Below are 15,249 nucleotides of genomic sequence, written 5' to 3'. Positions count from 1 at the left end.
CCTCCACATATGTTCTGGGGCAGCCAGGGAGACTTTAATCTCCCTGGCTGCCACCGTCCCCTGGCTCCCTGCCGCGGACGCTCGTTCGCTGCAGGGGTAAAGACTCGCCGCGAGTGGTGGCGAGTCTTAACCACATTGAATAGTGGGAGCAGGAGTGGCAGCGAGCCCTCCGGAACAGGGCGAGTGCATGGCGAGAGAAAAAATCTCTCGCCATGCATGGAGAATTATTCTCGTTGAATACTGCCCATTGATACATTTTTTCATTGTTTTTTTAATCCAAAGATCAGATCCGAGAACATGAAAGTGCCCATTTTACTAGTAAGACAGCAAACAGTCTGCAAATCCACTGATTATAAAGGATTAAATCCAACAGGTTATGCAACCTGATTTAAAGATTCCGGTTACTTTTTTGGTTGGAATTGGCAATCATGAACTCTATACTTTGCAGATTTTGTTACACAAATTATCTGTGAAATGCAGAATTGCCCTAATTCTTGCTGATGTATGGGACCCAAGAATATGTGTATCTATCTGTACTGTATATATCACATTCTGTGTGTAAGTGCCTGGAAGGAAATTATACATATTTACCAGGTCTAGGATTGCAATGTGGGATGCACATTTCTAATACAGAGTTACAGCAGATCAGAAGGAGACTGTAATAATGGACAACTGCAATCTGTGAGTGGTTCATTAATGGGATTAGTTATTAGCCATAGAGGAATATCCGTGATATTGACTCTCATATGTACTCAGGACTGTACTGTTCTTCAGGTCTGTACCAAACATACACTTATCCATTTCTCAAAAACCATACGAATGATAATCTGACAATATCACCATCCTCTTCTATCCGAGAGTCAATTTATTGTGCTCAAACAGGTCTTCCTTAATGAGCAGTTTATGCACTGTATCTAGACTGGGATATTCTGCTCTGTGGCTGTGAACGAACGCATCATAGGCTGAACGCTGCAGCCAACAGATCTGCTGTTGATTGCCTGTTTTATGATGATCAGTTAATGCACAGATCCAGGATTTAAGGGCCCTACACACTGGACAATCCCCGCTTTTAAAGATACCAGCGGTAGTGGAGACCCGGCACCAGCAAGACGGAAGTGGTCGCCAACGTCCCACTAAACGGCACATCGGCCATCAGGTACAGCATACACACTGGCCGATAAAATGACCAATATCGCCCAGAAAGACTGAAACGAGCAACATCACTCATTTTATTGTCCAGTGTGTACGGGGCTTTAGATTCATGCAGGTGAAACATTGGGAAGTTGAGCTGTGGATTGTGGTCTCTGCCAAATGCACACTCTGAATCATCCCAATTCATCTCCCTTTATAGTCATGGCTACTAAGCTAGATAAACATTTTATACAATGGACACAGGGCCTTATTCTGGTTCACTCTCAGAGGCAAATTCCTTCTCAAATAGACAAAACCACGTGCACTGCAAGTGGGGCAGATAAAACATGTGCAGATAGAATTAAGGCCCCCTTACACTTGTCCAACAAGTTGGACCGGATTGACTTGAGATTTATCCTATGTGCAGGAGGATCAATCTATTGGTTAGACCCAATGCGCACAGGAACGTGCATAGGGACTTAAGGCCCCCATACATTGGGTCCTAAGTTGGACCCAATTCTCCTGCGAGCCGCCCGGGAGCTCCCCGTGTGGGGAGCTGTGTGGGGGGGGGGGGGGGGGGGGGGGCGGGCACCGGCGGTGCTGGTGAGCAGCGGCGGTAGTGGGGGCTGGCAGCAGTGTCTCTGCGTGCAGCGGAGGACGCCCTTGACAGTGGGGTGGGCGGCAGTGATAATCAGTCACTGTGCAGCGGCGGCTATTACAACTTTGAAATAACATGTCAAATGACTGTCCGGCTTTTGATTGGCTGAGAGAGAACTCTCAGCCAATCAGCGGCTCCAATCCAAGTGGCCGTTGATTGGCTGAGAGTGCGCTCTCAGCCAATCAGAAGCCAGACAGTCATTTAACATGTTATTTTAAAGATGTAATAGCCACCGCTGCCCGCCAGCTGCACAGTGACAGCATGCTGAATCTGAATATCAACCCCGCCCGCCCCACTGTCACCGGCACCCCCCGCTGGGCACTCATTTCAGAGCTGCTGCTGCCCGTCCACTGCAGGAGGTCGGACGTCATCGTACATGCTGAACGTCCGACCGCCTGATCCGGTCCGATGCGCACGGGACCGCTCATCGGATCGGATCAAATGTCACACGCATGCGATTTTGGGACAATTTCACGCGATTTATCGGCCCAAGTGCCGAAATTGGCCCAAAATCGCATAGTGTATGGGGGACTTTACACATTAGGCACATCAGATTTTAGGTGCGTACACATGTACAGATTTTTCTGTCTGATCTATCTGGTGGGAACAAAAACTGGAAATGTATGGGAGCATATGACAATCAAAAAATTCCACCCAAATACAGGAAAACAGAAAAAAATATATATATGCTTTGATAAATTTGTTATATCAGAATGAATTAAACAATTTGTTTGACTGATCACTGTCTGTTTTCATGCGTTTGGGAACAATTTTTTGATTGTCATTTGCTCCCATACATTTCCAGGTTTTTGTTCCCACCAGATATATCAGACATAACCCTGTCCATACTGGGATGTCACTTTCTTTAACTTGGCTTGCTACATTTACCCAAGTGTTTTCACGTTATCGTTTTCTACCTGTAGGCCTAAATTCCTGTTCAATGGTTTCTAGGAATTCTCCCATGCAAAGTGCAAATACACCACTGTGTCAAAAGGTAACAGACCATTTAATCTCTATATAATTACAACTGCAGTGTTCTGATCAGTACACTGCATTTTGTTATCTTTTAGAAAGAGGACGGGATTTACTGAATATAAAACTTGATTTATCCACAGGGCTTTTATTATTAATTATGCACATATATATCTATGCTAAATAAGCAGTGCCTTTTCTAACTTACGAGTTGTGCTACAAGCAATATTTCTGTGTGAACTGTAGCTGTCCCTAACTAATTAGCTTATGTTGGATGTGCTTGCAGTGCGGTAATACTGTCAGCCTTGTACACAGTTCAGGTACAGCACAGGATTTTAGGCTTCAGTGTTATATGCTGGTGATGTGCCTAACATAAGGAGACTGGTCCGTCCTCCTCACCACTCTTGTTAGACGCAAGCATCTGCAGAGGGGCGGAGAGCACCCATGAGAATATCATGATTTGCTGACAAGATGTAAGGGTCTGCAGATGAGAGTACATGGCAATGAGAGTACGCCTGCCACTGTTCCCTCTTTACAGGTGTCCAAAGGAAAGGGAAACTAAACAGTCTTGAAATTCCAAATAAAACGCAAACCAGACTGTAAGACAGGCATGTCCAAACCTCCAGCTGTTGTAAAACTACAAGTCCCATCATGCCTTGCTACAGTTTTGCTATTAGGGTATGCTAAAACTATGGCAAGGCATGCTGGGATGTGTAGTTTCACAACATCTTCAGGGCCACAGTTTGGACATGAATGCTCTAAAATCAATCCCCTATCCTTTACCAAAGAATCAGGAGAAGTGTGGGGAAGGGTGACCACTTTGGGGGAAATTTACTAAAGGAAATTAGTAAAAAAAAATAGGTGTATTTGTAACCAGAAATTCACTTATTTTTGACATTTACTATCCCGAAAATACGGCAATTCATATTCGTATTGATGTGCTATCAATACGAATATGAATTGCCGTATTTTCGGGATAGTAAATGTCAAAAATAAGTGTATTTCTGGTTACAAATACACCTATTTTTTTTTACAAATTTCCTTTAGTAAATTTCCCCCTTTATCTTCACCAGGCTTAATACATCAGCCCCAGTGAGTGCTACAGTGATAAGCAGCTAACAAATAAAGCTCACGGTAACTTACATTCCCATAGAATTCTTCATCATCTTCAGCCATTGCTGGTAAATACGCTGTGAGTTTTGGAGGAGTCTGGAGGTGCAGGTCTTGCCACGTGATACCATCAAAGAATGAATGGGCCTTGAGGGGAACATAGCCCCCCATTTCTTCACAGCCTAATCGTTTAGTAGGGTCTTGGACCTATTTATAAAGGCAATTAAAGACATGTTCACTGCACTGGTAAAGTGATCAGGCATGACTGTAGAGAGACACACTCAGACATAAAACACCAGCTTATATTTATGGATAAAGAAAGAGGTAAAGTGTTTCAGATGACATTGCTTAAGGTAGAACAATATTTTATGTATTATAGTACTGGTATTCTGATCAATTAGCAATTAATCCTATAATGATTTCCACCTTAAAAATCATTAATAAAACCATAATGTAAAAATTGTTGCATGATCGGTTCTGCGTCAACCAAAGATTTGACTTTTTCAGATACTGGTAGTAAAAAGGGACGGGTGTGGATCAGTTGGTCACCAGCAAGTTGTCATTAGGTCGATATGCATTAAGGTCGACATGCAGGTACCACTGCGTCCCCTTGCATGGCTCACTGCGCTTTCCATGCGTCGGGCATTTTATTCTCCCACACCTAGTGGATGGTAGGGCATGAAACACCGCCTGTCGGCACATGTCGGCTCAAAAAAACAGTTAAAAACCCCCATGTTGACCTAATGATGCTGTCGAACTAAAGTCTTGTCGACCTTACTGCATGTCGACCTAAACTCATGTCGACCTACTTGGTGGTGACCCAATGACCATATCCCAAAGGGACGAGGACTTCTATGTGAATTGTTCTTGTACAACTTTCTACATGGTATAGTATATACTGTACGTTGCCTTGGCCACCAGCCTATCGCCCAGCAGTTAACAGATTTATTTTTTCTAGATTACTTTTTATATAGCACTTTTGGAGCACAGCCTCTGCCAGTATCTGCAGCAGCTGTACACACTGATTGGGTTATTGGATTCCCAAATCCTGCATTTGCCCTGGAATAAAACACAACAAACAAACAGAAGAAGCAGAAGAGTCTTTCATGTGCAAAAAAAATTAGCTGGTGCAGATTTCTGCAGGATCTATTTTTAAGCGGATTATAGTACTGCATGTACATTGTCTGATACATACAGTATAGAATATGCTGCTTCTAAAAAAAAAAAAACGAATATCGACCGTGTGAATTTAAATTACAGCTACTAGGACCAAATGAAACAATGGGATGCCTTAGCTAAGATATATATATATATATATATTTATATTTGTCAAGTTGTGCAAAAAATACCTGCATTCCATTGGTACATTGTAGTATACTCAAGGAAAGGTAATTCTTGGGTATGTGGAAAGGATATTGGCAGACAGAATGACTACATCGGAAACCAAACAATGGTCAGAAAACCAATGCAATGACACGCTGATCCCAAACGTTATTATGCTGGGACTGGTTAGAGAATGGCCTTGGGTATTAGGTTTAGGCAGTATAGTGGAGATTAGACTTAAGCTGGGTACACATCTATACAATCCCTGTTTTCTTGTGAGCGTTCAAATCGACCATACACGCGAACGACCGTCCACAAACACCAGCCGATATGCGCATACACACCTGTACAATTTTACTTGCGACGTCCGATCTACTCCCGTCCAAACAGTCGCAAGAAAAAGATTGTACCTCCGTACACACTCTTGATTTGGGCTATTGACACGTCATATATAAACAAAATTATCATAATGGGCATACCAAAACACTTTGAAAATGCTTATAGCAAACCACTAAAAAGACGGGGTGCGCATCTATATATAGACGGGGTACGCGTATAATAATGAAGTCAGCCAGCACGGTTACTAACTCAGAAGACTCTTGCCTGGGTGCCATCCAAGGTAGTATATAGTAGAAGAATGGGTAAGGCGTCACTCCAGGGCTTAGAAGACACATACATACATATATATATAATGCTTGATTGATAAAAATATTTTTCTTTAAAAAAAAGACATATTTTTTTTTTTTTTTAAATATGTCTTTTTTCAAAATGCCTTTTTGCAATGACTTCGGCCATATTTATGTCATATTAAGGATTCTATTGGTTCCAATTGTAGGACACCACGTTCATTGTCTATAAAATCGAGTTTCCACAACCAAAAAATTGTGCCTTCTAGGAAACTCCTAGTGTCCGACCACCATCGGTATGTGATCCAAAAAGATCTATATGTTCCAATTGTATTCTCTGTCCCTCTCTCACACCTGCTATTCTCTTCTCTATGTTTTCAAATCTACTTTTTTAAAGAAAAATATTTTTATCAATCAAGCATTATATATTGATTTTCTTGTATTGTAACTTACAGTTTGACCATCGTATTGAATCATGCCCCTGAGGAAGTCGTGTGTACGACGAAACACGTTGGGCTAAACTGGCGTTTATGGACATTTGTTTATTTGTACAATTTGTTGTAACATCATCGGTTCACTGCAACTGTAATTGAACCTTACATATTTACTGCTATGCTCCTGTGAGCAACTTTTTAATAAATTGTTTTTATTATAATTAGAATTGTACAGTTTAATCGTATAAGGTTCTTAGCGCACCCTGAAAACCCCCCATTTTCTCCATTTCTTTAACCGGGTCCCATCTAACAGGGGATCCTTTCAGGGTTGCAGCTTGTCGCATTACTCCCATTGAGCGCACTGTGTGGCCCCCCTTTGCCATTCCATACATACATACATACATACATACATACATACATACATACATACATATATATATATATATATATATATACACACACACACACACACACACACACACATATACACACACACACGTATATACTCCCTATTGAAATGCTAGAAAAATAATGGGAATGAAGCCATACATATTTCAACGATTATTTCTTTAAATATACATGGGGAGAGGTGAACGCTTCTTGTGTTGTAGGAGAGATCATGGGCGTTCCAATTTAGCCAGTATAGTCGCAAGAACGGCCAGCTTATCGATCGAACGTGCGTACACACGGCACTTGTGTTCCGATATGGGCCCGTCCGGTCGGATGAATATTAAACAGCACTGGACCTTCAACCAACCGAGTATGGACGGACAAGACTGTTTTTGGCCGTTTATCGATCGTACAGAGGGAATCGAGACAGCGTACACACCTATACAATCAAACGGGAGTTCGTCCCAGAACGGAAGAACGGCCCGACGATTGTATATATGTGTGCCCATCTTAAGGGAGTGGGGGAGATGATTAGGCACAGAGTTATAATTAGACACGAAGGGGTTAGTGTTAGGCTGCAGGTAGGAAGAGTTAGCGAGACGGGAATTTAGAAAACGTGCGACTCGTGTTGGGATCTGCGCATTGTGCCGCGGTCTGTCTTCTAAGTGTTATACAAAGAAAATGAAAAAACACTTCAGCGCTGTCCCTGAAATTAATTCTGGAAAGAACTTGCTAGATGATTTTCCTGGTTTGACTGATGTCTTTCGACACTGTCTAAACAGGATGGGGCCTCTTACTGACCTCCGTAGGGGTCCCTATATGCACATAAAGGTATCTTTTATGTGATCCCCAAAGACTGTCTCCCTTCACTCCTCCTCTGACCTCGCACTCTTTTTCGTAGACCCAATGTGGATGTTACTGACCTGATGTAAAGGCCCTATTTTCATATAAAGGTATCTTTAAAGCAGGTTTAAGGTCCTCTGGTCAATCCCTTGGTACTTTAAATTCACTCCCAACAATCACATCAACACGTCTCATAGATCGACACTTACCTCTATGTGAGGCCCTATAGGCACATAACGGTTTCTTTGGTCTTTTCAAGGTAAGGATATTCTCCACAACCAGTGAACTCCATAAAAAAAAAATTTAAAAAAATTTATTCCATATGATATACAGGATAAAAAACAGACGATAAAAATGTATTAAAAAACAAACACAAAAATGGTGAGACCCCAAGATTCACTCTCTCCCTGCATCCGGAACAGGTTGAGCTGAAATTGCTAGATGGAAAATAGCACAAAAAGTCTCACCATCAGCTGTGTCCCCTCCTTCACCAACGCGTTTCGGGCTCAGGTTGTAGCCCTTTTTCAAGGTGTGAGGGGTAAGTGTACTGGGGTGGTTTATATACCGATCCCCTCCATTACTAAAAACATTAATCAAAAACCTGGGCCGGAGCAGGAAATCGCTGCTTCCTATAAGCCCTCCTAAACAACTAACTAATACATAGTATATTCCTGGCTACACTTCTAACATCACAACACATCCTATACATATAATGCCTAACAGTATAAACAATCTCGCGTATAGAGTGTGGAATAAATCCACCGCATCCCTTCCGGGATTGGCGTCCATGGTTTTTTCGGTACTCTTTACTTAGTGCGGCGCCCGTCGCGGGCATCGCGGGTACATTAATGTATGGCCGCGACGCGACCGACGCGATGCCCGCGATTTGCCATTGAAATCAATGTAAAACATAAAAATCGTGTCGGTCGCGTCGCGGCCGCACATAAACGCACCCGCGATGCCCGCGACGCGATGCTCACGATTTCCCATAGGGAACAATGTTAAAAGTCGCGATGGACCCGATTTTAGTGTTAAATGGCTCAATCAACCCGATTTGGCCATAGGAATCAATGTTAAATGGGCCACAGAGCCCATTAACCCTTAAATGTCCCCCCAAATTTTTAACGCCACCCCACGATCCACGCCAACCCGAAGCGTGGCGAGCGCAGCGAGCCCGCGAGGGGCGGCGGTACGCGTCCTCCGACCTTTTCATGCCCTACTATCCACGTCGGCGTGGTGTGAGAATATAATAGTGTGGCGAGCGCAGCGAGCCACCGAGCCCGAAGCGTGGCGAGCGCAGCGAGCCCCGCGAGGGGACGCGGATACCTTCACAGGTAGACGCGTCCCCTCGCGGGCTTCACAGGTGTCCGTGGCGACCCGGACACCTGTGAAGCCCGCGAGGGGACGCGTCTACCTGTGAAGGTATCCGCGTCCCCTCGCGGGGCTCGCTGCGCTCGCCACGCTTCGGGCTCGGTGGCTCGCTGCGCTCGCCACACTATTATATTCTCACACCACGCCGACGTGGATAGTAGGGCATGAAAAGGTCGGAGGACGCGTACCGCCGCCCCTCGCGGGCTCGCTGCGCTCGCCACGCTTCGGGTTGGCGTGGATCGTGGGGTGGCGTTAAAAATTTGGGGGGACATTTAACGGTTCATTGGCCCTATTTGGGCTGTGTGGCCCATTTTACATTGATTTATATGCCAAAATCGGGTCCATTGAGGCATTTAAGTGTCAAATCGCGGTCAATCAGGCTTTTTAACATTGTTTCCTATGGGAAAATCGCGGTGATCGCGGTGATCGCGGGCATCGCGACCATCCAATTTTACCCGCGATGCCCGCGATTACCGCGATCACCGCGATTTTTACCCGCGATGACCACGATTTTGATCGGCGGCGCCGTTCTAGGTAAAGAGTACCGTTTTTTCTTTTTTCTTCCAACTTCTCACACACCTGTGAGTTGCGTCGCGTCACTTCCGGTCCGGCGGAAGTGACTTCCGGTTGCCGGACCATGCAAAACACCCGCTTACATGGTTCCGCTCATGGGTACACATCTCTCCCTCCTGTGTGCGCAGAAAACGCTTCCTCTATGCGCTTCCTCTGCAGGCATAAGTGTCACATCCTTTTTCGTTTACACACATTGCGGACGCTATTTTGGATGCTCCATTTCCATAGGGATTAATGCTGTACGATATATGTCCCTGCTTTAAGGAACCATGATGTGGCCAGAAAACGTAATTTTTCTTCCAATAGTATATCCAAACACAAACAAACACATAAAAAAGACACATTAGTAAAATGTAATTTTAGATTACAGAAAACACTTTACTTCAAAAGCCACATTTAGCCCATTTGGTTCTATTGTTTTGTGGGAGTAGATTTCTTTCATTTCAGCACAAGACAATCTTTTCTCCCTATCATTTACTCTCCAGTGCTCTTTTATGACATTTATACCATAAAATGAAAGCAAATGTTTTGTGTCACAGTTATGTGTGTGCTTAAAGTGCAAAGACACATTATGGGTCTCAGTACCCTTTTTAATGTGTCTCACATGTTCCGCCATGCGGATCTTGAGCATTCTAGTGGTCTTACCGATGTATTGTTTATGACAGGTACACTCAATTATATATATGCAGAATTTAGTGTTACAGGTGATAAAGTCATCGATGGCATGCCATTCATTAGTCTGTGTTGACTTATATTGGTTTATCACCCTACTATCACTTTTGCACACTCTGCACATTGAGCAGGTCCCACACCGATAAAAACCTTTTGATTTTATAGGGTTCACGGGGGACGGTGTATTGATGGCACTAGTGACAAGAAGGTTCTTTAGGTTGTTGGCTTTCCTATAAATGAAATGGGGATTCTCATCAACAAACTGTTTCAGGATGGGGTCACTCTTTAGAATGCCCCAATGCTTCCTGATGATTTTTTCAACCTGTCTAGATTGACTAGTATATTTAGTGATAAAATTCACCCCTCTATGTTTATTGTTCCTTTCAGGTTGGGGGACTGCTGGTGTCACCTTCATTACATTTTGTACTGATCCCCTACCCTTTTCTCTAGCCTTAGTGATGACATTTTCCTGATAACCCTTGTTCTTAAATTGCTTCTCCAATTTATCTGCATGGACTTCGTATATGTCCAGTTCCGTGCAATTTCTACCTATCCTCTGGAACTGCCCGTTGGGTATACTCCGCAACCAATTTATATGGTGGTTGCTCGTATAGTTAATGAATGAGTTGCAATCTGTGGTTTTTTCATAATTACGGGTTTGTAGCGGGTGCGAATTCGGTGCTTTCTAATTTGTCGCACTACTTGGATACATTGCTGCAGCCTTTGGTCCAAAAAAATGCATCATACCTTAAAGATACCCCAGCTACCCTTGATGTTCTCAATAGTGTTCAGTGGGAAACAGGATACACCTTGGTCACATCTGATGTAACCTCCCTGTACACTATAATCGATCACACAGTAGGTCTAAAAGCCGTAGAACATTTCTTAAACAAGGAAGGGACTCCAACAGATGAAAGAAATTTTATATTGGAGGGTATAGCACTTATTTTAAATAATAATAATTTTTGGTTTGATGGGGATTTTTATTTGCAGCTTACAGGTACCGCGATGGGCACCAGGTTGGCACCGAGCTATGCCAATTTATTTATGGCCAAGTGGGAGGAGGAGAGCATTTTTAACAACTTGCAGCTCGGTGCCAGCCTGGTGTCCTGGAAGCGGTACATTGATGACATTTTGTTTATTTGGAATGGGGATGATGTTTCTTTAAGTAACTTTTGTGATGTACTGAATTGTAATGATATTAACATTAAGTTGACTTTCGATAAAAGCCACACAAATGTCAATTTCCTCGACCTATATATTTATGTGGAGGATGGTATGGTTTAAACCCGTAATTATGAAAAAACCACGGATTGCAACTCATTCATTAACTATACGAGCAACCACCATATAAATTGGTTGCGGAGTATACCCAACGGGCAGTTCCAGAGGATAGGTAGAAATTGCACGGAACTGGACATATACGAAGTCCATGCAGATAAATTGGAGAAGCAATTTAAGAACAAGGGTTATCAGGAAAATGTCATCACTAAGTCTAGAGAAAAGGGTAGGGGATCAGTACAAAATGTAATGAAGGTGACACCAGCAGTCCCCCAACCTGAAAGGAACAATAAACATAGAGGGGTGAATTTTATCACTAAATATACTAGTCAATCTAGACAGGTTGAAAAAATCATCAGGAAGCATTGGGGCATTCTAAAGAGTGACCCCATCCTGAAACAGTTTGTTGATGAGAATCCCCATTTCATTTATAGGAAAGCCAACAACCTAAAGAACCTTCTTGTCACTAGTGCCATCAATACACCGTCCCCCCTGAACCCTATAAAATCAAAAGGTTTTTATCGGTGTGGGACCTGCTCAATGTGCAGAGTGTGCAAAAGTGATAGTAGGGTGATAAACCAATATAAGTCAACACAGACTAATGAATGGCATGCCATCGATGACTATCACCTGTAACACTAAATTCTGCATATATATAATTGAGTGTACCTGTCATAAACAATACATCGGTAAGACCACTAGAATGCTCAAGATCCGCATGGCGGAACATGTGAGACACATTAAAAAGGGTACTGAGACCCATAATGTGTCTTTGCACTTTAAGCACACACATAACTGTGACACAAAACATTTGCTTTCATTTTATGGTATAAATGTCATAAAAGAGCACTGGAGAGTAAATGATAGGGAGAAAAGATTGTCTTGTGCTGAAATGAAAAAAAATCTACTCCCACAAAACAATAGAACCAAATGGGCTAAATGTGGCTTTTGAAGTAAAGTGTTTTCTGTAATCTAAAATTACATTTTACTAATGTGTCTTTTTTATGTGTTTGTTTGTGTTTGGATATACTATTGGAAGAAAAATTACGTTTTCTGGCCACATCATGGTTCCTTAAAGCAGGGACATATATTGTACAGCATTAATCCCTATGGAAATGGAGCATCCAAAATAGCGTCCGCAATGTGTGTAAACGAAAAAGGATGTGACACTTATGCCTGCAGAGGAAGCGTTTTCTGCGCACACAGGAGGGAGAGATGTGTACCCATGAGCGGAACCATGTAAGCGGGTGTTTTGCATGGTCCGGCAACCGGAAGTCACTTCCGCCGGACCGGAAGTGACGCGACGCAACTCTCACAGGTGTGTGAGAAGTTGGAAGAAAAAAGAAAAAAACATGGACGCCAATCCCGGAAGGGATGCAGTGGATTTATTCCACACTCTATACGCGAGATTGTTTATACTGTTAGGCATTATATGTATAGGATGTGTTGTGATGTTAGAAGTGTAGCCAGGAATATACTATGTATTAGTTAGTTGTTTAGGAGGGCTTATAGGAAGCAGCGATTTCCTGCTCCGGCCCAGGTTTTTGATTAATGTTTTTAGTAATGGAGGGGATCGGTATATAAACCACCCCAGTACACTTACCCCTCACACCTTGAAAAAGGGCTACAACCTGAGCCCGAAACGCGTTGGTGAAGGAGGGGACACAGCTGATGGTGAGACTTTTTGTGCTATTTTCCATCTAGCAATTTCAGCTCAACCTGTTCCGGATGCAGGGAGAGAGTGAATCTTGGGGTCTCACCATTTTTGTGTTTGTTTTTGAATACATTTTTATCATCTGTTTTTTATCCTGTATATCATATGGAATACATTTTTTAAAAATTTTTTTATGGAGTTCACTGGTTGTGGAGAATATCCTTACCTTGAAAAGACCAAAGAAACCGTTATGTGCCTATAGGGCCTCACATAGAGGTGAGTGTCGGTCTATGAGACGTGTTGATGTGATTGTTGGGAGTGAATTTAAAGTACCAAGGGATTGACCAGAGGACCTTAAACCTGCTTTAAAGATACCTTTATATGAAAATAGGGCCTTTACATCAGGTCAGTAACATCCACATTGGGTCTACGAAAAAGAGTGCGAGGTCAGAGGAGGAGTGAAGGGAGACAGTCTTTGGGGATCACATAAAAGATACCTTTATGTGCATATAGGGACCCCTACGGAGGTCAGTAAGAGGCCCCATCCTGTTTAGACAGTGTCGAAAGACATCAGTCAAACCAGGAAAATCATCTAGCAAGTTCTTTCCAGAATTAATTTCAGGGACAGCGCTGAAGTGTTTTTTCATTTTCTTTGTATTGTACTTCATTGGTGGGAGTGTGGTGACCCACAGAAATTACACACAGCAGCAGCCCCGGGCGCAATTATCCATCTGTCTAACCCATTTTTCTTTGTCTTCTAAGTGTTGGCTGGTATAAACTAAATGTTTTTTTCTTAATATGTTGGGACTACAGGCACAACTCTGACTTCTTACAAAAAAGCCTAATTTAAGGGAATCCCTGGTGGTAATCCACTTCTGTTGCTTGTGGTCTTTATCCAAGTAAGCTGAACAAATGTAGTAAATCACATACACAACAAAATATATAAGGGGGGGGGTGATACAGATAGGAGAGGTGCAGATAGGAGAGGTGCTAAGTCTGCATAGCATCAAGAATTTCCCTCAACATTCAACAATCCTAATGTATTTACCATTATAGAAACTGAAAAGGCATCTAAAGTAGTGTTTTTATTCATAATGTTTAATGCCAGTGACATATCCAGTGCTAAAACTCGTTTTTGTGTGTTTTTGCGTTTCTCTGGAAAGTACTTTTGGCATGTTTTAATTAGGTTTAGTCTAATATTGGTTTTATTGAAAGATTTCTAATAAATCACCTCAAAGCCTAATAACTTTGGATCGTTAATGTTAGTAAGCATTAAATTATGGTTAATCAAGGTTTCAAAGACATAGAAATGTTTCACAGTATTATAACAAATATGTTTAAAAAGGTTTTCATTAAAACATTAGTGCAAAAAAATAAAATAAATTGGTTTAAGTTTTAATTCCCCCCCCCCCGAACCCTGCTTCTAACCACCAGCATCCCTAGGGCAGGCATCATGATACCATACCATTTCTCGCACCACTTGGAAAAACCTTGCAGTCTATGTAAATGTAATTTAAGGGTAATGCAATATAAACTTAGTCAGCTTATAAAAGTGGTCACTAGAATAACACACGGGGCTAGATTTATGAAGAAGTGGCGTTTGCAAAACTATCTTTGCCTGTGGGTTTGACCAGGAAACTTAAAGCAGCAATAATAAGCGCAAAGAGTGGTGTGTTTTGCACTTAATATTTCTGGCACTCTAAGGGCCTTATTCTGGTTGAATCGGACGTATGCGTATTTCGGATGGGCACCGAGTGTTCTTAGCCCCACCTATCGTACGGATCGCTCACGCCGTCCGAATGCTGTAAGACGCCAAGCGAATGGACCGTGAGTGGATGTTTCATGTGAACACCTCCCCCATCTGTGGGAACCTCCCCCATTCTCCGATGGTCGCCGACTATCGAAAGATGGACCGAGCGGTCAGGCAGCCCCGAGTGCTCGGACATTTTTCCATGTGAAAGCAGGGATATGGGCGGCCAGCTGACATCCGGCTATGTCATTTGTCCGACCCCCACACGTGCATCATTGCCGGATTACTATACGTACGCCCAGCGGTTTCACGGGAACGCCCATGAAACGCGGGTCGTAAGCATATGGTAATGAGCCTAAACAGGCCTTCACGCTGCTCTCCACCCCCTGCTCGGATGGTTCCATACGATCTTTTTCTGCATGGATTTCACGCCGTGTTCGGACGTGTGAGGTGTTCGAACA

General features: G+C 42.9%; 1 protein-coding gene across 1 annotated transcript in view; it reads right to left on the bottom strand.

The window, feature by feature from the left end:
* Positions 1 to 15,249, bottom strand: part of PDPK1 (3-phosphoinositide dependent protein kinase 1) — an 80,481-nt gene that overhangs the window by 14,313 nt on the left and 50,919 nt on the right. The window contains exon 10 of the mRNA XM_083153094.1: positions 3,905 to 4,078. Coding sequence (XP_083009220.1) covers positions 3,905 to 4,078 — 174 coding nt within the window. The remainder of the gene's footprint in view (positions 1 to 3,904; positions 4,079 to 15,249) is intronic.

This window comes from Crinia signifera, chromosome 7 (assembly GCF_055691185.1).
Source record: "Crinia signifera chromosome 7, ASM5569118v1, whole genome shotgun sequence".
NCBI classification, from domain to species: domain Eukaryota; kingdom Metazoa; phylum Chordata; class Amphibia; order Anura; family Myobatrachidae; genus Crinia; species Crinia signifera.
This window is presented reverse-complemented; position numbering and strand designations above follow the sequence as displayed.